The 24,961-nt window shown below is 39.7% G+C and overlaps 2 protein-coding genes across 3 annotated transcripts in view; one reads left to right on the forward strand and one right to left on the reverse strand.

Annotated features, from left to right (window-relative positions):
* cnot4a (CCR4-NOT transcription complex, subunit 4a) overlaps positions 1-20,329 on the forward strand; it is a 21,385-nt gene extending 1,056 nt beyond the window's left edge. The window contains exons 2-13 of one of the 2 annotated variants that reach the window (XM_017474557.3): positions 1,510-1,743; positions 5,290-5,487; positions 11,179-11,265; positions 11,354-11,455; positions 12,039-12,164; positions 12,340-12,461; positions 12,579-12,788; positions 15,384-15,441; positions 15,536-15,791; positions 17,044-17,454; positions 17,702-17,944; positions 18,936-20,329. In XM_017474557.3, coding sequence (XP_017330046.2) covers positions 1,570-1,743; positions 5,290-5,487; positions 11,179-11,265; positions 11,354-11,455; positions 12,039-12,164; positions 12,340-12,461; positions 12,579-12,788; positions 15,384-15,441; positions 15,536-15,791; positions 17,044-17,454; positions 17,702-17,944; positions 18,936-19,252 — 2,304 coding nt within the window. In that variant the 5' untranslated portion in view covers positions 1,510-1,569 and the 3' untranslated portion in view covers positions 19,253-20,329. Of the gene's footprint in view, positions 1-1,509; positions 1,744-5,289; positions 5,488-11,178; positions 11,266-11,353; positions 11,456-12,038; positions 12,165-12,339; positions 12,462-12,578; positions 12,789-15,383; positions 15,442-15,535; positions 15,792-17,043; positions 17,455-17,698; positions 17,945-18,935 lie in introns of both variants that reach the window. The other variant, XM_017474556.3, reaches the window with a different exon arrangement.
* Positions 19,153-23,840, reverse strand: tmem178ba (transmembrane protein 178Ba). Its single transcript, XM_017474563.3, has 4 exons — positions 23,114-23,840; positions 22,371-22,475; positions 21,147-21,284; positions 19,153-21,030 (listed from the first exon to the last, which is right to left on the reverse strand). Exons 1-4 carry the CDS (start codon positions 23,466-23,468, stop codon positions 20,771-20,773), a joined length of 858 nt encoding a protein of 285 aa, XP_017330052.1. The 5' UTR covers positions 23,469-23,840; the 3' UTR covers positions 19,153-20,770.
* Between the last annotated feature and the right edge of the window lie 1,121 nt (positions 23,841-24,961).

Genomic DNA, 24,961 nt, shown 5'->3' on the forward strand with positions numbered 1-24,961 from the left:
ATATATGTATATGTATATGTATATATATATATATATGTATATGTATATATATATGTATATGTATATATATATATATATATGTATATGTATATATATATATGTATATGTATATATATATATGTATATGTATATATAATGTATATATGTGTGTGTGTGTGTGTGTGTGTGTGTGTGTGTGTGTGTATATGTATGTATATATATTTTATCCCTCTTCTACCACAGCAGTTTGCCAACAAGAACAGTTTATTATTAATTAAAGAATGACACATCATTGTTTTGAACCGTTGCATTTCATGATGTGCAGGACAGGTCTGTGTTATCGTTTACATTTGCAGTATTTGGCAGATGCCCTAATCAGGGGCAACTTGCATATATCTCATTTATACAACCGAGCAGTTGAGTGTTAAGGGCCGTGCTCAAGGAAGGGCCCAGCAGTGGCAGCTTGGTGGTGCTGGGATTAGAACCTTTTGGTCAGAAGTCCAATGAAGTCTTACCCACTGAGCTACCACTGCGCTGCGTAAATTATCACTTACATTTTAAGTGCTACGAACAGCAGTTCTGTCACCAGCTTCTCTTTTTCATTTCTCTCGGAATTAATAAGGCATTTGCAAGACAATTTGTAGCCTGTAACGTTACCGAGAAACCACGAAGTGCAAAGGCCGCTGTTCTGAAGTCTTTCCCATGGTAGATAAGTGTTACAGCGTGTTGACACTGGAGACTCCTTCCGTAAATGTTAAATAAATGCATCTTCGCGGAGAATTCAACTGGACTTTTCAACGACATATTAATCATTCCCACCTGGTTTTATTGTGTCAGATTTTCCATCTTTGATGCAGAACTGAGATTTCGACCGATACACGATAATGATCTGAGACAGATATGGTCACAATAACCGAAAGACTTTCGGCGCGATTCTCTGGCCGTGTTACGCAAGATGTCGCGTAGATGTTAGAGCTGGACTTTGTCCAGTGCTCAAGGCAAGAACTCTATTGTCTCATTCAGTGTCCATCAGAAAATGTCACTTCCACGCCGATACCTCTCCAGTACTTGAGGACATTGATACTTGGTACTGGATTCGAGAATTACATTCGTGCCAAAAGTATGGAATGTAACTTTTCAAGAAACTAACAAAAATATACAACGAGAGAAGAAAGACAGTCTGAAATTGAAAATGGTGAACTCGGTGGCAAAAATGTAACATGGGCCACGTCGAAATCACATACCATGACTGTTTCAATGACAATGCAGTACATACTAACCAATATGTGTGTGTATTATGACTACAATCCCGGACATACTACATCCACCACGTTAGCATTGTATAGAAAGTACATTGAGTCTTGTGTATCTTCCACTGTGATCACATTACTATGTGCTGTCAATTTACATCACCTCTGGTGGCCATTAGTACTGGTTTAAAAAAGGTTTAAAGCGGTCCTCTCAAATCTCATCTTCTCTCCATACTCATGCCTAAAACCTCTCCTCTCTGCATCTCCCGTTTCCTTCTAGCTTTGCTGCGTCTCGTTTTGGTGAGTCGCCGTGATCGCCCCCCCGTAACAGTGCAATAAGATGTCCCGTAGCCCTGAGCTGAAGGAAGACCCTATGGAGTGCCCTCTGTGTATGGAGCCTCTGGAGATCGATGACGTCAACTTCTTCCCGTGTACCTGCGGCTACCAGATCTGCCGATTCTGCTGGCATCGCATCCGCACAGACGAGAACGGCCTCTGCCCAGCCTGCAGAAAGGTACATCTCTACTGCTGGTGGATGATTTTTAGGGACTTCCTCGCCTAAAGAATAGTGTGTTTAACTGCTCTCATTTCCTAGTGTAGAGCTGAATGAACAGGCGATTTGTGTGTGATTTGTGTTTATCTAGTCTTGGCTTGATTTAATCTGGGCATTGAGAATTGCTGATAGATTCTGTCTAAAGCAGTCCAAAACTAAGTTGGACGACGTAAATGCCAGCAAACCCACAGATTTAGACACAGCAGGTGATAACTCTCTCTACTCTGCCTGTCTTTCTTTACTTCCTGTATGAGTTCGAGTCAGAGTTCCCACTCATGATCGCGTTTGACGCGGCAGATGAAAATCGCTGCCGTCTTTCATGTGGTAACTATAGCGCTAACAATGGTAAAGCATTATGGTAAAGTCTGACCACCACAAAGGCGGCCATCTTGGCAGCACTCCCGGGCAGTTATATAATGTACCATAGTGTAAGATATAACAGAAATCACATACAAAACACATTTTTACATACTGCACATGCACTTTTCTCCAGAACAAGTTTGACAATGGTAATCTTATTTATGCCTGTTACTATGGTAACAGTGATCATCAGCTCTCAGAGAGTGGGCCAAATCCCAAATGGCTTCCTGCTCCCTACATACTTGCACTTTATGGGGCAGTTTTATTTGTAAGGAATATAATTACTTCTAAACACAACAGTTGCAATCAAAATTATTTAACCCCCATATTGCAAATCAGGTTTTTTGTCAAAATTGACAGACTTTCAGCTGTTTGCAATGAACAAATCAAGCGAAAGCAATTGAAATAATTCAACAAAATGAATGCTTTAAGTGGTTTCCCCAAATTCAACTGAAAATGCAGCTTATAATGATTTCTCCAGTCTCAAAATTATTCAACCCCCTGAATAGAATCCCTCACAACAGCACAAATATGGTGCTGTGTGTTTGAGCTGGAACACATGAAATACCTGAACTGGCTAGGGGTAGAAAACATATGAAATACCTGGATGGGGCACAATAAGGAAGTGATCAACGGCTGCAACCAGATTTCTGAGAAGGCAGGTTGTGAAAAACCCTCAAGTGACTGCAGAAGACCTACAGCAAGACTTGGTGGCAACAGGCACTGAGGTTTCAGTGAGCACAGTAAGGTGCGTATTAAACACTGAAAGTTTCCATGCCAGAAGTCCAAGACGTACACCACTACTGACCCAAAAGCACAAGAAGAGTTGGCTCAAAATCATATAAATAAGCCACAGGAGTTTTGAGATTCTGTTCTGTGGTACGATGAAAAAAAACTGGAACTTTTTGGCACGATGGATCAGCGGTATGCCTGGAGGAAGAAGAATGAAGAAAGAACACTCTATCCACAGTCAAGCATGGTGGTGGCTCTGTGATGCTCTGGGGCTGTTTTGCATCCTCTCGCACTGGAAACCTGCAGCGTGTGGAAGGCGAGATAGATTCATTGAAGTATCAGGAAATCCTAGGAAAAAACGTCATGCCGTCTGTGAGGAAGCTGAAGCTTGGGTGTCATTGGACTTTCCAACAGGACAATGATCCCAAGCATACCTCAAATTCCACCAAGGCTTGGTTGCAGAAGACGTTCTGGAAGATTTTACAGGGCCATCACAGTCAGCTGCCTTGAACCCCGTAGAAAATCTCTGGTGGGATTTGAAGAAGGTGGTTGCAGCATGCAAAACAAAGAATGCTTGTATTTCCTCATTTGTAAGTCGCTTTGGATAAAAGAATCTACTAAATGAATAAATATATGTAAGTCTGTAAATTTTGACAATAAACCTGATTTGCAATCTGGGTTGAATCAGTTTTTAATATTTAGTGCACAATATGTCCTATAGGAAGCCATTTAGGATTTGACCTTGTTATGTTACAGTTTATTTTCAATGCAGTTCGCATCTAAGCTGACGTGAAAGTTGTATTAGTAATGTATAAGTGTACATACAGTGTATGTGGCGGCCCAAAGCACACTGAATGAGCTCTGTACCCACCCTTGTCTCCGGTAATACTATTTTCAATCGCTGAGTGCTAGTGTGTACAGTTTGAGGATGATATATTTCCCTTAACCTGTGTCCTTTCCTGTGATGAATAATGTTCATATTTATACATTGCTGATTAGAATATTATGCTGTGATGTTGTTTTACGAGGTTTCATAGCATGAAAGTGCAGTGTCTAATAGGTCTGTCACGAAAGTGGCATGCTTGTTTGTTTAGATAAGAATGAATGTTACCGTGTCATATTTGGCGAGTAGAGAAGGATGTAAATGCATTTTAAGGGTTTTATTTGAGAGGCGTACAAACAAATCAAAATCAGTAAACTGAACACAGGCACAGGTCAGGCGATCAGCAAACGCAGGGATAATCCAACATACACAAACGAGAAAACAAAACTAGTTCAATAAACTGAAAACATATGCCTTGCACGTGGGAGACAGCCAATGACAGGACATGTGTGGAACCAAGACATGAATCAAAACAAATACACACAGTGCACTGAACGCTCAGCAAGAGGGGGAGATTCCTGACACACCAACGTTTTAGGCATTCGCACTGCTTCAGTCCTCTCGTCTGCTCTAGAGCTGTCACATTAAATATACATTGAGTTTAAGATAAAAATGCACATTAAAAATGCAATTTAAGATATGTAGCAAGCACTAGCACCAATCTTAATTAAAACATACTGTTGAAAAAACGACATTCAAGATATTAACAATGTTTTTTTGAAGAAGAAAAATCTAGAAAGAATAGTTCTAATGTTTCAAATGATCCAGTCAATAACGTCGGGGATTGAGCCGCTTAAGCAGCATGAGCTGAAGCTGAACAGTGACTGAACTGAAGCGCTTTACTAGCGGGTTAATTTACTCACCCAAACGCTTCTTATACACATATGAGATTAATCAGACATAACATACACAACATTAACCTAATATTACAACTTCCTAATGCGCAAAATGATGTGAATACACAAGTGAACTTGAACTTAAGTAAGTCATGTTGTGAATATGCTTTTTCCGTAACGACTAAAACACAGACAACGAATAACTAAGGCATAAAGATTTCAGAATATTGTATTACATAGTGTACACATTGTAATGTTATTATTACAGGAGAGCAGGTTTTCACAACAAGAGCAGTTTTCACATGTTTTTGTTGATGCATGTTTAAGTTAATATGTAAAATGTGTGAATATTTGGTTTAAGTTTTGCATTTTCTCGTCAACTAAAATGCCGTTGACTGATATTCCATGCCATTTTAGTCAGAGCAAAATGAATAAATATGACGACAAAATAAATTACTAAATTTAAAGGATATTTTTGTCAGAAGACGAAAACTATGCTATTATTATTATTATTATTATTATTATTATTATCGCTACATCAGTGGCATAAAATGGTCTTGAAATGACAATATTGTTTATTGCAATTATATTATCTGGGACAGTATATCGTCCAATAAAATTTGTTATTGTGACCAGCCTAGTGTCTAATTGATCGGGGTGTGTGTGTGTGTGTGTTTGTGCGCGTGTGCACTGTAGCCGTACCCAGAGGATCCGGCTGTGTACAAGCCCCTTTCACAGGAGGAGATCCAGAGGATAAAGAACGAGAAGAAGCAGAAGCAGAACGAGAAGAAACAGAAGGTGACGGAGAACCGGAAGCACCTGGCCAGTGTGCGCGTAGTGCAGCGGAACCTTGTGTTCGTGGTGGGTCTCTCACAGAGGCTCGCGGACCCTGAGGTAAGAGGAGCTTTACAGCACGTAAGGAGTTTCTGATGGAGCAGCAGCTATTGTTACTAATGCATCTCAGACGTTGTCTAATGTCATCCCCTGCTTATTTCAGGTTTGTAACAAAACATGAGGGAGGTGGCTTTAATTGCAGATGTTTAAGACACACTGTTGTTACTGACCATTTGGTAATAATCATGCTCTGGTTTTCATACTACCTTTAATACAGGTTAGAACATTGTGACACTTAATGGTTGGAAATGACCATGAATCTTTAACATTTAGCCTAATATTTTTTTAGAGGTCATTACTCTTATTTATTAGAGTTATTTCATGACCTTTTTTCTCATCCAGTGATTCTGCTGCTTACATGATCATGGCATAAACAGGTCATGGCAGGTGTCTTGTGCCAAGGAGATTTTTATGTCACCATTCTCAGTAATTACTGTGGCAGCCTATGTCTCATTCTACACATGAAACATATCACTGCATACTTCATCCTGACTAGATCATCATTTAAAATTAATATTAATGTAATATAATGAATATAATAGCATCTATTATGGCAATTACCAGTAATACTGACTTGACCCTGCTTCATCATCGCACACTGATTTGACGGATATAACGTCATAATTATGTAAGGATTAACATTAGAATGGAATGTCTACAGTGCATACGGAAAGTATTCACAGCGCTTCACTTTTTCCACATTATTTTATGTTACAGCCTTATTCCAAAAAGGATTAAATTCGTTATTTTTCTCAAAATTCTACAAACAATACCCCATAATGACAACGTGAAAGAAGTTTGTTTGAAATCTTTGCAAATTTATTAAAAATAAAAAAACAAAAAAAGCACATGTACATAAGTATTCACAGCCTTTGCCATGACACTCAAAATTGAGCTCAGGTGCATCCTGTTTCCGCTGATCATCCTTGAGATGTTTCTACAACTCGATTGGAGTCCACCTGTGGTAAATTCAGTTGATTGGACATGATTTTGAAAGGCACACACCTGTCTATATAAGGTCCCACAGTTAACAATGCATGTCAGAGCACAAATCAAGCCATGAAGTCCAAGGAACTGTCTGTAGACCTCCAAGACAGGATTGTATCGAGGCACAGATCTGGGGAAGGGTACAGAAACATTTCTGCAGCATTGAAGGTCCCACTGAGCACAGTGGCCTCCATCATCCGTAAATGGAAGAAGTTTGGAACCACCAGGACTCTTCCTAGAGCTGGCCGCCCGGCCAAACTGAGCGATCGGGGGAGAAGGGCCTTAATCAGGGAGGTGACCAAAAACCTGATGGTCACTCTGACAGCCCTCCAGCATGTCTCTGTGGAGAGAGGAGAACCTTCCAGAAGAACAACCATCTCTGCAGCACTCCACCAATTAGGCCTGTATGGTAGAGTGGCCAGACGGAAGGCACTCCTCAGTAAAAGACACATGATAGCCCGCCTGGAGTTTGCCAAAAGGCACCTGAAGGATTCTCAGACCAGGATGAAACAAAGATTGAACTCTTTGGCCTGAATGGCAAGCGTCATGTCTGGAGGAAACCAGACACCACTCATCACCTGGCCAATACCATCCCTACAGTGAAGCATGGTGGTGGCAGCATCATGCTGTGGGGATGTTTTTCAACAGCAAGAACTGGGAGACTAGTCAGGATTGAGGGAAAGCTGAATGCAGCAATGTACAGAGACATCCTTGATGAAAACCTGCTCCAGAGCGCTCTGGACCTCAGACTGGGGCGGAGGTTCATCTTCCAACAGGACAACGACCCTAAGCACACAGCCAAGATAACAAAGGAGTGCCTACAGGACAACTCTGAGAGTGTCCTTGAGTGGCCCAGCCAGAGCCCAGACTTGAACCCGATTGAACATCTCTGGAGAGATCTGAGAATGGCTGTGCACCGATGCTCCCCATCCAACCTGATGGAGCTTGAGAGGTCCTGCAACGAAGAATGGGAGAAACTGCCCAAAAATAGCTGCGCCAAGCTTGTAGCATCATACTCAAAAAGACTTGAGGCTGTAATTGGTGCCAAAGGTACTTCAATAAAGTTTTGAGCAAAGACTGTGAATACTTATGTACATGTGCTTTTTTTTTTTTTTTTTTTTTTTTTTTTTTAATAAATTTGCAAAGATTTCAAACTAACTTCTTTCATGTTGTCATTATGGGGTATTGTTTGTAGAATTTTGAGGAAAATAATTAATTAAATTCATTTTGGAATAAGGCTGTAACAAAATGGGGAAAAAGTGAAGTGCTGTGAATACTTTCCGGATGCACTGTATTATACTGTACCCATTAAAAAAAAAATTGAGTATATTTCTATTTCAATAGATGATTTTCTTCTTACTTATCAAACCGATTCAATATCTTATTCTTTTTTTGGGAAACTCTAAAGGCCTTTTTAAGAGGACAGATAATTTCTTACTCTGCTTATGTCAACAAGAAATGGAAGGATAAGAATAAAAGAGATCTGATAATATTCGAGCTATAGATGACCAATATGCTCTTAACCTGATCCCTGAGCTCCATGAACAAAGGCTTAATTTGCAGGCAGAATTTGATTTGTTATTTACCGGTGAGTCGGAGAGGCTTTTGTTACACACGTGTGGCAATTATTATGAATATGGGTATAAGGACGGTCGGCTGCTGGCCCACCAACTGTGTAGTCGAGCGGCTTTGCACTCTGTAACTCGGATTATGCAGTCCAGTGGTGCATTAACCTCAGATCCTGTAGAAATTAATTCAACCTTTAAAAGTTTTTACTCTGCTTTGTACACAGCTGGAGCTCCTGGCAATTTGGGTAAAATAAACCATTTTCTTAGAAATTTTGATTTTCCCAAAGTTGACCCTCCTATTGGCATTTGAACTTGACAGCCCCATCACCTTAGATGAAGTCATTAACTCAATTAATTGGCCTGGATGGGTTTCCTTCCGAATTTTATAAGAAATTTCATTGGCCCCATTACTTCTGGCTGTATTCGAGGAATCCTTAGAACTAGGTAGGCTGCCACCAACATTGAGGCAATGTTGGAGGCAAACTCTACTGCTTAATGATGGGAAGGACCCAACATTATGTAATTCGTACAGACCTATTAGCCCCCTCAATGATGACGTCAAGATTTTAGCCAAACTTTTGGCATCTGGTTTAGAGGGGATTCTCCCTAGCATTATCTCAGAGGAGCAAACCGGATTTATAAGAGGATAGCATTCCTTTTCCAATATTCATGCATTTTAAAAATATTTTATACTCAAACAAAAAAAAAAAACAGCAACTCCTATGAAGTGGTCATTTCTTTGGACACCAAAAAGGTGTTTGATAAGATAGAATGGGAATATCTTCTTATGGTGCTAAAGGAGTTCGGGTTTCCGGGTGGATTAATATAATGGAACCGTTTATTACGTGTGGAGCCTCGAGCTTCTGTATATACTAACGATGCTAAATCTGATCATTTTACTTTGTCACGGGGTACGCGCCAGTGATGTCCTCTGTCTCCCTTACTTTTTGCCATAGCAATTAAGCTTCTTTCAATAACGCTTAGAACCCTTTATGTATTTCAGTGTATAATCCACAAGGGAACATAAACTAGCCCTATATGCTGATGCCTTACTACTTTTATGTTACTGATCCAATTACATATTTCTAAAATGTCAAGAGTACTATGTATCAATACAAGTGAAAATATCTCAACCTAGGTGTAAATACATTAGTACATCAATTTTTTTTTTTAATGATGATTAATGCAAATGTTTTCAGCAGAAAGTAATTATACTGAGAAAAAATCAATTCAAGGCTATTGCATATAAAATATAGAAATGCCATTTTTGGCCTAAAATTTTCTGCAGCCAAAATTTCGGTGCATCCCTAGCCTCAACCATGGCTTCTATATGTATTAACCACATCTTTCCCCCTCCTTTTAGATCCCACATTCTCTTTCTGGGAAAGGAAGGATATGAAATGCTTTGATTTGAATTTTCATTAATAATGTTTTTGCAAACTTTTCTGAATTCTCCTCATCATTCAACCTGCCTCCGTCTCACCTATTCCGTTTCTTTCAAATTAGGCATTGTGTCTCCTCCCTATTCCCTGGGATTCCCTCCTTACCTACAAAGTCTGCATGGGAAGAGGTGTTCAAACTGAATCCTCATATGGGTGGTATTATCTCTCAGATATATTCAACAATCTGGTCAAAAGATAATTGTCACAATATCAAAGCCATTAGTGCTTGGGAAGAGGAATTGGGCCTGGAGCTTGAGGATGATTACTGGGATAGAGTGTTAGATAATATACATACCACCACGTCATGTGCTAGACTTGGTTTCATACAATTTAAAGTGGTCCATAGAGCTCACCTTTCTAAGAATAACTAAAATCTATAACTATAGAATAAGAATAATTATAATCTAAAATATATCCGAACGTACCTGACATATGTAGAAACTGCAGACTTTCGCCCTGTAACCTCAGTCATATGTTTGCTCTCTGTCCCAAATTGCAGAACTTTTCGAACTAACCTACAAAACTTCCTCTATCATTCTTAAAATCAAATTAGATGTCTGTGCTTTAATTGCCATCTTTGGTGTTCCATATCGGCGTCAACCTCTGAACCTCTCCACAACCCCCCTCTCTGTACCAGTCTAGTTTAAAGATTTAATCTTCTTTTTTTTTAACATGAAAAATCAAGTATAACATCAGAGGCAGGGGTGAATCTATTTTTTTTTTTTTAATGGCAATTAGTTACCGACTTCAGTGATGTATGCACCCTGGAGGTGGATTGAGGGAAGGTATAATACTAATCTCTTTACTCTTTTTTTTTTTTCTTCCTTATTGTATGTAGTTGAACATTTTCAGGTGTCTTTTGGTTTTGGCTGGGATTATTGTATCGGGCCGGGCAAGGTGGGGTTTGGTCGATGGGGTGTTGTGTTGTGTTGTGTTGTGTTGTGTTGCACCATCAGTAACAGATTGGGTGAGTCATTCCTTTTTTAAAAAAAAAAAGGAAAAAAAACTGTACCTAGATTTTCCAGCCACTTTGCTTTCATGGACTGGTATTGTGATAAAAAGGAACACACATTACTAATGTGGGATTTTAAAACCCACAGCAAAGTGAGTAAAAATAGCTGGATGCTCAGAGATGCGGAACTAACCAAAAAAGCGCTATGCCTGGCTTACGATTACAGCTATATGTATGTAATAGGTTGTGTTTATGTCAATCCGAAATGTTCTGTTTGTCATATTTCAGTGCATATCAGATAGGTGTTGAATATATGGGTTTAGAAAACCAGTGAAGTTCATTGTTATATTGTCAGTGTTTGTAAAAGCCCCAGGTGCAATTGGTGCCTTGTTTTGTTTAACTGGATTTTATTTATTCTGTCAATGTGAAGCATAATCATGTATAATAACACTGTGAATGGAACTATTTTTAAAAGGAACCTAGCCAGTAGAGAAATGATTCAGTATCTGAGTAGTTTCTCATTTTCCAGTTGATGAACTGGAACTAAAAGTACTTCTTGACTCTATATATATATATATATATATATTTATATTTATATTTATATATATATATATATATATATATATATATATATATATATATATATATATGCATTGGAATGATTGCTGGTTTATTGTCTTGGGGTTTTGTTCATATACTGTTCTGATGATCTAAACTCAGTAGTTGTATTTCAATTTTTCAGGTCCTTAAGAGGCCAGAGTATTTTGGAAAGTTTGGCAAAATACATAAAGTGGTCATCAATAACAGTACGTCGTATGCAGGCTCACAGGTGAGAGTAACCTCAACCACAGAAATGGTTTGTCTTGTAAACCAAAATGTCTATCTATAAATAAACAGTAAACTCATTTACTCCACAGGGTCCTAGTGCCAGTGCCTATGTTACATACATCCGCTCAGAAGATGCCCTAAGAGCAATACAGTGTGTTAATAATGTAGTAGTCGATGGTAGAACACTCAAGGTGAGCACAACACTGCAACACTTTTCATAAAGGTTTACTGATGCTGATATGTTTTCTTCATATCATGATCATTTACTGATTTTTTTTTTTTTTTTTTTTTTGCTTTATTTTATTTATTTTCACATATATTTTGTTCAAGATAGATATAAGATGTGTTTTAGTATTGATATGAATTAATAACCTTAAAGAAATGTGTGATGATATTTAAGCATCTATGAATAGTCTGTTCAAGACTGTATTCAGGTCAGATCAAATTTTTTTTATAGGTTGTTAAAGTATTACACACGCTTCGGCTAGGCATGAGTTTAATCATGCACATATGCCAAAGATGCAATTAATGGAGGAAAATGAAGGTGGAATTGCATATACTTCATGATCAGATTTGATCATACACAACTTGATGGATAAAGTCCGGTGACTTAAAATGTGGTGATATTGTGTTTTTGCTATATTGCCTATAACAATATCTCATGCTGAATATGTTGACTAGATGGGTATTGGCACTTAATTGGACCAAAGTTTGAAGGGAATGTTTTTATTGGTGGTAGATATTTTTATTGAGCTAGTTGTTTTTGTCTTATAGGCTTCTTTAGGCACAACAAAGTACTGCAGCTATTTTCTCAAAAGTATGCAGTGCCCTAAGCCGGACTGCATGTATCTGCATGAACTAGGAGATGAGGCGGCTAGTTTTACTAAAGAAGAGATGCAGGTGAGAGCAGAACTGTGTTTACTTTATCATCACTAGAAAAGCATTTTTCTCAAAAGTTGTAAAAATGTGTTAGATACAACAGACCATATAGAGAGCTTGATTAACAAATGAAGCAGATGATCATCTTGTAAAATTTGTCTTAATATATTGGTAATGCGTCATTTTGTACATGTAGGCTGGGAAACACCAGGAATATGAACAAAAACTACTCCAAGACCTTTACAAAGCAAATCCCAACTTTCTAACTTCAACATGTGTAGGGGAAAAGTCTAAAAACAAAGCAAATGCTACACAAAGGTGGGGTTTTCATACTGTAGTGAAGTTGCATCTTAAATTTTAAAGATTGGTTCACTATATGGTTTAAAATCACCTGTAAGTAAACTGTTTTGTTTTTGTTTTTTCCCCCCTCCACAGACAGAACAGCGGTGGTAAAGAGGGTTGGCCTTTATTACAGGGTTACGGTAAACTAGTTAACGGTTTACCTTCAGAACACCGGAAGTCCCCGCCCCTTTTAGATTGTTTGACAGACTCAGATCACATGACCCCAGAAGAGCCAGACGCCGAGTTAGGAACAGATCAAATCGCAGGACTCTCGCACTTTTCCTCAGTCTTAGAACCTACCAGGTACACACTGCCTCACACACTTACGCATACTATAGATGTGTTTAATAAATTTAAACCAAACAGCTCTAATGTATATTCCGAAAAGAATGTCGAAGGATTACATGATCAGAAGAACTAAATACAAAATCACCTCATATGATGGTCAAAATACTAGTATTCCGGCATACTTTAGTACAATAGTGTGCAATTTTAGGCATAGCTAGAGGTATATATTTTACAATACACCACAACACTGTTGAATTCTCAAATCTGATTGGTCAGTAGGTCTTGATTGATTTTCTATAACAGCAGCTTTTTTGGGTGCAAGGCAAATCACAGATTTATTTTAATGTGCTTTTTCTTTATATCATTTCTATAGCACCTGCTAGTTCAGAGGGGTGTGCCACACAATCCAAGTGCAATAAAAGACAGAATGTTTAGAAAGTGTGAAGTTTATTTAACATTTGTGGAAGGAGTCTCCAGCATCAGTAACACACAATACAGTTTTTATTTATTTAATTTTTTTTTTTAAATTGAAACAAAAAAGTTATCCAATGCCTATCATCTATGTGAAAAACTATTTGCCCCCTTAAACTTAAAATCTGGTGGTGCCTCCTTTAGCAGCAATAACAGCAACCAAACGCTTCCGATAACTGGAGATCAGTCTTTCACTTATTTTTAGGACTAGGATTTACTCCTATGCTTTGCATCATTGTCTTCTGCATAATACATTTTCGCTTGAGTTTCAAATTACACACTGAAGACCGGACATTCTCCTTTAGGATTTTCTGGTAGAGAGCAAAATTCATGTTTCCCTCAATTATTGTAAGTTGCCCAGACCCTGAAGCAGCAAAGCATCCCCACACCATTACACTTCCACCACCATGCTTGACCGTGGGTATGATGTCCTTCTTGTGGAATTCTGTGTTTGGTTTATGCCAGGTGTAACAGGACCCCTGTCTTCCAAACAGTTCCACAGAACATTCGCCCAAAAGGTTTGAGGATCATCAAGGTGTGTAGGCAAAATTCAGATGAGCCTTAATGTTCTTCTTGGTTAGCAGTGGTTTTCAGCTCGCCAGTCTTCTATGGATTCCATTTCTGCCCAGTGTCTTTCTGATAGTGGAGTCATAAACATTGACCTTTATTGATGTAGGGCCTTTAATGTTGTCTTTGGCTCTTTTGTGACTTCCTGGATGAGTAGTTGCTGTGCTCTTGGAGGACTTTTGGAAGGTTGGCCACTTCTGGGAAGGTTCACTACTGTGCCGAGTTTTTCCATCTGGAGATAATGGCTCTCACTGTGGTGCTTTGGAGTCCTAGAGCCTTTGAAACAGTATTTCAATCACCTTCTTCCTCATCATTTCTGGAATTTATTTCCACTTTGGCATAGTGTGTTAGTGGGTAAGACCTTTTAACCAACTTCATGCTGTTGAAAAAAATCTATTTAAGTGTTGTTTTGATTGAACAGGGTTTGCAGTAATCAGGCCTCGTTGCGTCTAGTCCTGCTGAACCCCATTATGAATGCAGTTTCATAGATTTGGGGAATAAGTAACTATGGGGGCCAATGCATTTTTACACAGGCCCAGTTGATATTGGGTAACTTTTTTACTTCAATAAACATTATCATTTAAAAACTGTATTTTGTGTTTACTCAAGTAGCATTTGTTTTCATTTCTGAAACAATTTAGTATGAGAGATACAAAAACAGAAGAAAGCAGGATGGGGCAAGTACTTTTTTCACAACACTGTATATGTATATACAGGGTGTGTCCGAAAAGTCTCCATACATATGGGACTATGTTTGCACCATGTCGGTTGTGCCTTCATCAGCGGTTGTTCGTGGACGTCCACTTCCCGGTCGGTTCGCAACACTTCCAGTCTTTTTGCACTTGTTAATAAGTTTGGCAACAGTGTGATGTGTGTGATGTGCTTGTCATGTTCCCGGTTAAAGTCCATCGCAACCTTGCAACAGCTTCCTGATCCAGCCACAGGAATGATTTCAGTACGTTCTTTTTTTTTCTTTCTTTTTTTTTGTCTTCTTAAAGGCTATCTGGAAAAATAAATAATATAAACTAAGTATGAAAAATATTTTGAAAACATATTGCTAAAAAGACGTACATACATGTAGTTTGTATGTAATTTAAAAATAAATTATGTAGATGAGCTCAGAGTGCTTTCATTTGAGAGGAGCCATGAAGCCATGACTAAATATCATGTTGTAAATTAATTTGCAGGTGTAGCCAGAGGGGAAAAAAGGCTCTTGCATTATAGTTAAGTGTGTTAACACAGTCTGCTGCTACTGTCTGGTGACAGGAAAAACTGCAGCGTGTTGGCTGGTGGGCTGCCTATTGTGTACAGGTCATTCTAACATGGACACCATGGCACAGTTAACATCTGTCCCCGTTTGTCCCTGGGCCCAGACTTTGGACACCCCTGGTTTAGTGTTTACTGTCTTATATGTAGTAATAGAGAGATGCACACTTATGGTCTCATTTATTTGAAGATTCATTTCTTTATCGATAAACCGGTTTTTAATTTTAAAAAATATACTGTGGCATGTCAGTGCATTTGTTAATGTGAAATCATTTAGTCTGATAAACATCTTGATTTTTCTTTCAGTCCTGTTGATAAACCAACAGAACCTGTAAGTATAGGCAACGGAGAGAATATAGCACAGGTAAAAACTACTCTTTACACTTTAGTGTATATATGCTTAAGGTGTTTTATCTTATGTAACGTTTCTTATTTTGCATGTATTATTGCTTTCTCAGGTCCCGAGTAGTGACTCGCCTTCCCCTCCCCCTGGGTTTTCTAAGCCAAGTCTGACAGTGCCCATCAGTGTGGCAGAACTCGCAGCACGTTCACCATTTGAGGGAGCACCCGCCGAGTCTCAGTCGCTCTTCTCAGACAACAGTAACTTCAGACATCCAAACCCCATCCCCAGCAGCCTGCCCTCTTTTCCCAGTTCCCCACAGGGTGGCTCTGATTGGCCCATGACCCCGGAGCCCCAGAGCCTCTTTACCTCAGGTATATTTATTCAACTCTGTGTTTACATTATATCATGAAGTTTATGTAAGATTATTTAAAGTAACATTTAAGCCCTTGCAGCTCAGGGATTTGACCAGATGACCATCCTATTCAGGAGAACAGAACAGAACACAGCTACCCCTGCACACAGATTAGCTAACACTCTTTTTCTGTTCGTGGCCCAAATTTTGTTAGGCCTATCATAATGATTTCTAGGAATCACTATGACCACAATTACTAACAACTTGCATAACAAATTATTCAGAAGAGCAGGACAAATAGTTACTACAAATTGTTAAATCATCATTTTCTTTTAGAGAGAAGTAGGATCAGTATTTGGAATTAAATAAATTTTGTTCTTTACAACAAGTTCATTCTCTAACTAAGCAGTTCACTGATGTTCTCTGGATATTTTTACCTCCTAACTGTATGTCAACACATTTTTAAATGTAACATGTATTTAATATATACATGTGTATTCTGACTCAGAATATGACTTGACTGTAAATGTACACAAACTGCAAAAGCAAAGCACACGTGTGTGAGTGTGGGTGAGAGAGAGAGTCTTTGTTTGCTCTTTTTGATTGTGCTAGTTATCCATGATCTCACTTCCAGTTCACATACACTTGTTTCATTTTCTCTTGCCCCATCATGTTAATATCGGCTTCCATCAGTTACTCTGATAAACCTGACAAGTTCTTAATCTGCTCGAGACCGGTCTGTTTAGCATTTTCTTGATTAATGGTGCGGAAACATAATCTCTCAACATTTCTCACATTTGTGCTGTTAAGTGCTGTCAGAGTTTGATTAATCTACTGATTTCGACATTGTGGAAATACCATTAAGTTTCATCAACATTGCATAAGATTGTCTTGTAGAAGAAGTTGTGTCCCACACATAGACGGTTTGGACAGAAGTTCAATGCCATCTCATTATTATTTAGGCCAGTATTCAAAATCAAGTAGGCTTATTAAAAAAAAATAAAAAAATTAAAACTTGAATCTAATAATACTTTTAATGAAAATGGAAAGTTCAGGAATACACAGCTTTCTTGCTTTAGTAAATAGCCCAAATATTATTATACACTTTATTTAGGCTGTGCAAAACAATTCTCAGTTCCTGATTTGACTTCAGTCGGGTTGTCAGCTCCTATCTCATTAGGACAACTATCGATTTCTATCATTTAATAGGAAACTTGCAAAGTGATTATGTGCTCCAGTGGGAATGTTAACACCATGCCTGTTTTTTCCAGACACCATCCCCGTGTCCTCATCCACTGACTGGCAAGCAGCTTTCGGCTTCGGCTCTTCGGCCAAGCAGCAGCAGCAGGAGGATGATCTAGGCTTTGATCCATTCGACGTGACAAGGAAAGCACTGGCTGACCTCATCGAGAAGGAGTTGTCAGTGCAGGAAGCCTCTCCACGTTCCGCGTCACTGCTCCCTAATGGCCAGCCACGCCTTCCCCCGCTGCAGCACCGTGGCCTCTACAACTCCTTCAGCCTGCCCGCACACACCCACACCACCTCTGTACGCCAGCCCTGGATGGGCCTGCCCACCCGCAACAACCTTGCACACTTAAACCACATCACACACAGCCACTTCCTAGACCCAAGCTGCCCCCCACAACACCACAGCACAGGCCTCGGGGGAATAACTATATCAGGTGCGCACTCACACACACACACACACAACAGCTTAAACACTTTTTAAACTCCTAAATATATAACTGCATCTTCAGGTGATAAATAGTCACACCTGGGCTGGTCACAGCTGTCCAGCTGTGGCCTGGTGATCCAAATACTACATTTAGAAACTCATTCCCACATCTTTGTAAGCTTAGGACATTCTCTTAAGATGCACTATGGTTGACTTACTTCACATTTAGTTGGATGCTTTTCCTTCTTCAGCAGAAAACAGCGGTTCAGTGGAAAGCATCAATGTGAAAGAGTGGCAGGACGGCCTCAGAGCGCTCCTTCCAAATATCAACATCAACTTCGGAGGCATCCCAAATTCCACATCATCATCTTCCTCTTCCTCCTCTTCATCCACCTCCAGTATGAACCACATGGGGCTCCCGGCAGGCTCAGTAGGACTCTCGCACAGCCTGAGCTGGGATGGCACAGCAAGCTGGATGGACCCAGCCATCATCACTGGTACTTTAAGTTACATATTACCAGGGATGTGACGGTGAGGAAATTTTCCCACCGGTTAATCGACACGTGACAACACCAGTAATACCCGGGGGGGGTGTAATAATATGTAACATATTATTACATATGTACATAACTTCATTAATTGTAATATGTAAAGTACACATTTAAAGGTTTTTAAAACTGAGAACAGCTGACTTACTAAAGGCCTTTTGTAGTCTGAATATTTGCTTGTGTATATAACTTGTGTGTACTGGTATCATACCATCACACCTGGGCAAGCACATTTCCAGCTGGGGCTTGTAGCTCCTTTCTACTTGTGAGGTGCCAGAGCTGATTCAGAACAGGTGCTTATTAATTAACCATTCCCAATAACCTTTTAGTCATTTCATCGCTATATCATCAACTCAAGCAAATTTGACATGAACAGAACGAAGGATGATCATGAATACGGATATTAGTGGGGAAAAATAAACATTGCAATCAGAAGTCAAGCAAGAAACAGACATTTTATTGCCAATATCAACAAACTACATAAACTCTGAAAAGCTACACACACTGAATAAAAGATAGAATAAAAGTGATGAACTTTGGAATGTTAAATATTTTCTGACAGATAGAAGTAAGGCTTACAAATTCCTTGTTTGGTTGTTTTGGGTTTTTTTTATAACCCTGTTAGATTGTGTCTTGTCATATTGGTATCAATACAAGACTGAATGTTTATTTTTCAATCATCTTCCACCGGAATGCTTCTAATCTTATGATATTTGACCGTCTCCATACAAAATATTAAAGTATTAAGTAATGACCCTCCAAGATTTTATCAAGCAAAAATGCCCTCTGAATGACCTCAGGTCATGGACGAAAAATGCTTAATGTCTTTAGAAATATTTGCTGTTCATGGCAAAATTGTAAAAATTATCCAAATACCAGACTTTTCACTTAAATACCAACTTTGTTTTTGTTCTCGTTTTCTCCTGCTTTGCTACTCCAGGTATTCCAGCATCCACCGGCAACAGTTTGGACTGTGTGCAGGACGAGAACCCTCCGCACTGGCTCAAGTCTCTACAAGCTCTGACTGAGATAGACGGGCCGAGCGGTTCAGTGGTGTCTCAGCCTCGTCATACGGGCCTGCTGGACTCCACAGTTCGGCTTCCTCTGCACAGAGGCGGCTGGGCGCCGTACCTCCCTCCTCCGTCGCTCGCTCCCAGCCACTTCCACTCTCCTCCCCCAGGCTTCCAGACACCCTTCAGACCTCCAGCGCAGACAACAACAGACCTCCTACAGAGCGCCGCCATGGAGCGCCACTAGGGACAGATCCTCATCCCTTTCTCCATCCCTGTTAAACTTAACTGTAATGACACCGAATATCCTGATCATTAATAACATAAGCTCTTATTTGTCTGACTCTCTGTCCCTCTTCATTATCCCCCTCCTCACGCCTGTATTTTGAGGCACACATTAACAAATGGTTTGGTGTGGGGGGTAGGCCATCATTCATATGTAATCAATCAAGGAGGGTTTGAGAAACATTTGATGCGCACACTATTAATAATGGTTAAAAACTCATACAGTACTCGTCCATTCTAGGCTCCAATTTTGATCTAATACTGTGAATGTGTTACTTATTGACAGGGATCTTAATGACTATTTTATCACTGAGGTCATTTGGACAGTTATTTCAGATGGAATACTTGTCAATCAGGTTTGGACAGTCGTACTCGCAGAAATAGGAGGTTATGAAAACGGAGCCTGGCACTCTTATGTAAGCATGGTGTAAATGTAAATGCACACATGATGCCACAAAGCATCGCTAGAGACCCCTGATGCCCCCCAGACAGCATGCGGGGAGTCACTGCTGTACCTCTGTATCAGAGGATGGAGCGCTACCCTGCTGATGGCTGGGGGTTTGGGGTCTATCTCACTACCACATGACCTTCAGTGGGTGCAAGATGCCACCATGTGGCACTTCATCACTCCACTCCTAGTGAGAAGCATTAAGACTGCAGTGCACAGTTGCTAAACATAACTATCTGAAATACATAGTTGTGACGAAGCTAAGTGGGGAAAAATGGCAGGTAAAATACTGATAATGTGAGCTCTAGTAATGACTGATGTTTTAGTAACACCTCTTGGCCAATTCAGGCCCTCCTAATCATTTCTCTCTCTCTTTTTATTTTGTCATTACAGTGTCGCCCGTACTAAAAAAGTATTTAACAGGCACACTCCTTCATTCTTTCAGGAAAAATTCAATATAGTACAACCTCTTGGTTTTTAAACATGCTGCTGAGATAACATTTAATACAAAGTGAAGAGCTAAAAATTAAAGAATTGACTTTTCTGCAGATCTGGAGCAACAAAATCCTAAATAAAATTGAATACTCAGTGCCTCTGTTTTAATGTTTTTTCCCCCTTTTATTTCTGTAGTCATCATAAAGTAAAGAAATGATGTACACCGCTTTAAAATAATAGTTTTTATTATCTAATAGGCACATCACAACAGCATGTAATGTTAGTGACATTATTTTCATCGGATATATATACACATGTTCAAATATTTAACTTTGATGTACGTGTCTTGTGAAATGTTAGTCTCCTGTCAAATCAAGAAAATGCACACTGAAACAGAACAAGAACTCCATCGAGGATATTCTGATCACGTCAACACGAGTGCTTTTATACGTCTGTACAACCGCTTTTGCAGCAGGAGGTCCACACGCAGACTGTCCACTCTTACATGCGGAGTGTTCACTCCCTTTAAAAAGTTCAGAATGTCACTTATAGTTAAGGCATGTATTCTTTCGCATCTCCTGCTCTTTCCATAGTAGTTTAGCACACCGTGCCGTTCTCCATGCGGGATTTGTGGTAGGGAGTACGGCTAGGTGGTGGAGGAGGTTGAATGGAAGGTGCCAGAGTGCAGAAGAAACCAGCAATAAGTGTGAGACCCAAACCACACCAGGCGCTGAACATCGACCAGCCGTAACCATGGCTTATGTCATCGGGGAGGCTGAACATGTAGCTTGGGTAGCGGGAAAGTTCGAAATTAATGCCAGCCACACAAGTACACAGGGCGATGATGCAAAACGTACCTATGAGAAAAATAAGAGTTAATAGCATTTAATGCTAAAGCAAAAAAGCTTGAAATGGGAAATGACCTCAGGACAGCTTATTAGATATGCAATGGCCTTGATGCTACAATTCTTACCTCCCATGAGGAAAAGCAGGCCAGCCACGTAGTGCATGAGGCCCTGATCCCAACAGCAGCCCAGCAGTCCTATCGTCCAGCCAAACAGGATGATGGACAGAGCCATGCCCATGAAGGCCGCTGTCATCCGGCGCAAGTCTGAGGAACAAGTCGTGCATCAAATGTCCATCAAAGATTTCCAGTTATGTATGTCAATGTGACAAAGTGGCTTGGAATATAATCGTAAAAACACATTTCACCAATTATTCATGAGGGTTTTATCATTTTCTGGAATGATTCTCCTAATTTAATCATCTTCATTTAATACTGGTAGGCCCTAAAGTTTGAAGTCAACATGAACAGTAGGTTAGCTAATACAATGATGTAGCATATCAAAAGCATGTGTAGGCAGCAGTTAGGTACATATTTTTACAAGGCTGTTTCTAGAGGGGTGAAAGGTAGTGTTGAATGCAGGAGATTACTGCTGAACAATGACTGGATATATTTATAGTAATATGTATATATTTATAGTACTATATGAATGGAAAGAGTGTTTCCATTTATCCATCCATTTTCTGTGACACTTATCCTATACAGGGTCGCAGGGAGCCTGGAGCATATACCAAGAAATTCAGTCCACGAGGTGAGGGACACCCTGGACAGGGTGCTAACCCATCGCAGAGCACAATCTCACACACACTTTCAAACACTACAGACAATTTGGAAATGCCAATCAGCCAACAACGCATGTTTTTGGACTGGCGGAGGAAGCCAGACTACCCAGAGGAAACCTCTGAAGTATGGGGAGAACATGCAATCTCCACACACACAGGGCAGAGGCAGGATTCGAACCCCCAACCCAGGAGGCTCAAGGCAAACATGCCAACCACTAAGTCACGGTGCGCCCTGTAAAGAGTGTTTGTGGTCCATACTTTATAGTTACAACCCTGTTTGCCTCACTCAGCTGGGTAGAAGCCTGGGTAGAAGTCCCTGATTTTCTTTTTCTTTCTCAAAAACAAGTAGGCCTATAAAATAATGCCAGCTACAATCTAATGTGCCCAATATTTGAATAGTTGGACTATGTACATAAATAAATATTGACTAAGGGGTTTCATAGAATTTATTTTCCATTTTAAGGAGTCTCTGGCAGCAAAAAAAAAAAAAAAGTTAGCGAACCCCTGACCTATATGATATAAAGTGTCAACGTTCAGAATGTTCTCCTAATATAGAGCACATCTCACTTACGCAAGGCATGCCAGTCGTCCTGCTGAATGGTCTTGGTGATATCCTTTTGTACCAGAGACGACGAAGTGTAGTAGTACTTGATGTAGGAGCACCTCTCAATAGTCCCTAAGTGTATTTTAAAGAAAAGGTCAAGTTTAGGCCAAGCGTTATCAGGTGACACAAGAGCAAGTTGCAGCGTACTACTAGAGATATGAAAGACTGGAGCTGGGACAAAGGAAAAGAGCCAGTGGTATTCATAATGAGCATCAGCATGAGTCAGCTCCACAGATGGCTTTTGCCTGTATTGCTCCTGATCATATGCTCCATATCTAACTATCTATATATGTGGCGTTCAGGAAATGGCTTATCATTCACGTGTGTAAAATCAAAATTTACAACTTATTTATTTGTGCACTTTCTAAGCTGTCAGGTGTATAAATATAAATAGTAGCAAAGAGATATGGAGCAGCTTGTGTCTGAGGACAACGTGTCTGCTTGTCAAGATCTGGAAGGGTTTGACAGTCACATCTCAGCATATGTTTCAGATTGGGAACAATCTCAGTTTGATGTTAAATTTGTCTGTGAAGTGATGTGGCCTAAGCGTTGTGAGGAAAAACATTAGTGTCAACACTGTAATAGCTTAAGCCGATTTATTAAGCATGCCATTAAAGCATCACTAGACACTGCTGGACTGGACGAAATGCTTGTTGTTGTTTTTTTTGTTGTTGTTTTTTTTTTTTTTAATGGCTGATGGAGGTGTTCACCTTTCTTAATGAGCTCCTCGATGTTCCGGTCGAAGCCGAGTCGGTAGCATTTGCTCCACAGCCCCACGGTGGTGGAGTTGTAGCGGCGCTTGCACTCGTCTGCCGCGCTCGCGCCGAACAGTTCCCTCCGCTCGCGCGGCATCAGTGGCCGCGGCTCGCGCAGCGGGAGGCTGTGGCTCGGGATGTAGATGAAGCCCGGGTCTGTGCGACGGCGTGATAAAACCCGACAGCGCTCTTTGTACCTCCTGGCGTCCGTTTCGTACCAGTGATCGGAGGATATGGCAACCGTGAGGAAGCACAAAGCGAGCAGAGAAAGCGCGAGACCGGCGTACAGCAGCCATTTACCCATCGCCATCGCAGCAACGTATCCGCTCAGGCCGCATCAGCAGCCCAGCACCACCAGCAGCTCCATCCGATCAAAACAATCTCAGCATGCCCCGACAATACAATGAATAATGTTCACATGCAAATACGCGCTTTCGATTAATCATAGGAGGGCTGTGAAATGTTCAGTGCACCGCTAACTGCAGGGTTGTCTGCGCGAGACTCCGGCAAATCACATCCAACCTTTCCGCTCTTCCTTGAACCGCATTCACTGACTTATGGCAATCGGGCAAAACGGAAATATTTCATTGTAGTGTATAAAACAAGCTGTTTTTTTTCAGTACACAGATAATGCTTCCTCGTCGCCTAGGCTACTATATCTACATATTACATTACAATACATAAGGACGCATTATATTTAAATTGTATCCTCATTTAATCGTAATAAATTAGCCGTGTTTATACCCTAGACGCATAACACACATAAATATTCATTATGCTAATGCATTACATACATAGGAGACACATTTCCACTGTAGCTCAGGTGCTTCAAATAAATCTGCCACTAATAAACTAAGATATTTCCGAATCAGTTTAGATTGATTTGATAGATATCAAAGTTCCTTAAGAATTCAGCCCTGAGGATTAAATGTTTGACTAAACAATTACATTAAATGTCCATATATAAAGTATTCCAGACAATAACACAACTGTTGGCTTTATTATTTCAACTTGATAACATGGGTCGCTGAGAGTCTAGTCCAGTGAAAAAAAACTTTAAACAACAGTAAAATATAAAGTTTTTTTGTTTTTTAAAAATATAGGCTACTTTCAAGTAGGTACTTAACCTAAGACAGTTCATATACTGGGAAGAATATTACACCCATTAACACTTGTTTGTAAAGTTGAAAAGTGATGAAGTTTTTACACAACAGACTCAAGAACCCATCAGATTGTCCTTTTTTAAATTAAAAGGAAAGAGAGAGAGAGAAAGCAGGCTCTGAAAGGCAATTAAATTGGATTATTATTTTTTTTATTTATTAACAAACAAAAAGAAAATTCATGTTAAGAAGTTAGTGACCTCTAGTGGAGCAACCTGCAAAAAGAGAGGAACTACAAACAAAAGTATTTTAAGATTTTTTAATTTAAGCATTAATAATAAAAAGGAACACATCATTACAGTGACTCTTTAATGCATCATTTCCTACTGCAGTTTGCTGAAAGGGAAAAACCCCTTCGCTGAAACATGTACAACGGGCCTGAATGTTGACTGAAATTTTTCAGTAGGCGTAATCAAGCAAAAAAAATATTTTTTTTATATATATATATAAAAAATTTTTGCACCATCCAAAGAAGAGATTTGTTGGTTAGGAAATGTTACATATTTAATTAGATGTAGCTATATTCACACATTTAAATTTCCAATATAAAAAGGTACTTATCAGCAAGCAACTAGTGATGGGAAGTTCGGATCATTTTACTGACTCGGATCTTTGAATCTCGTTCAGCAAAATGAACAAATCT

This window comes from Ictalurus punctatus, chromosome 8, assembly GCF_001660625.3.
Source record: "Ictalurus punctatus breed USDA103 chromosome 8, Coco_2.0, whole genome shotgun sequence".
NCBI classification, from domain to species: Eukaryota; Metazoa; Chordata; class Actinopteri; order Siluriformes; family Ictaluridae; genus Ictalurus; species Ictalurus punctatus.

Coding starts and splice junctions, on each gene's coding strand:
- tmem178ba (XM_017474563.3), bottom strand. CDS start 23,468: ATGGCGATGGGTAAATGGCTGCTGTACGCCGGTCTCGCGCTTTCTCTG. Junction 22,476..23,113: donor CGAGGAGCTCATTAAGAAAG/GTGAACACCTCC, acceptor AAATACACTTAG/GGACTATTGAGAGGTGCTCC. Junction 21,031..21,146: donor CCTGCTTTTCCTCATGGGAG/GTAAGAATTGTA, acceptor TTTTTCTCATAG/GTACGTTTTGCATCATCGCC.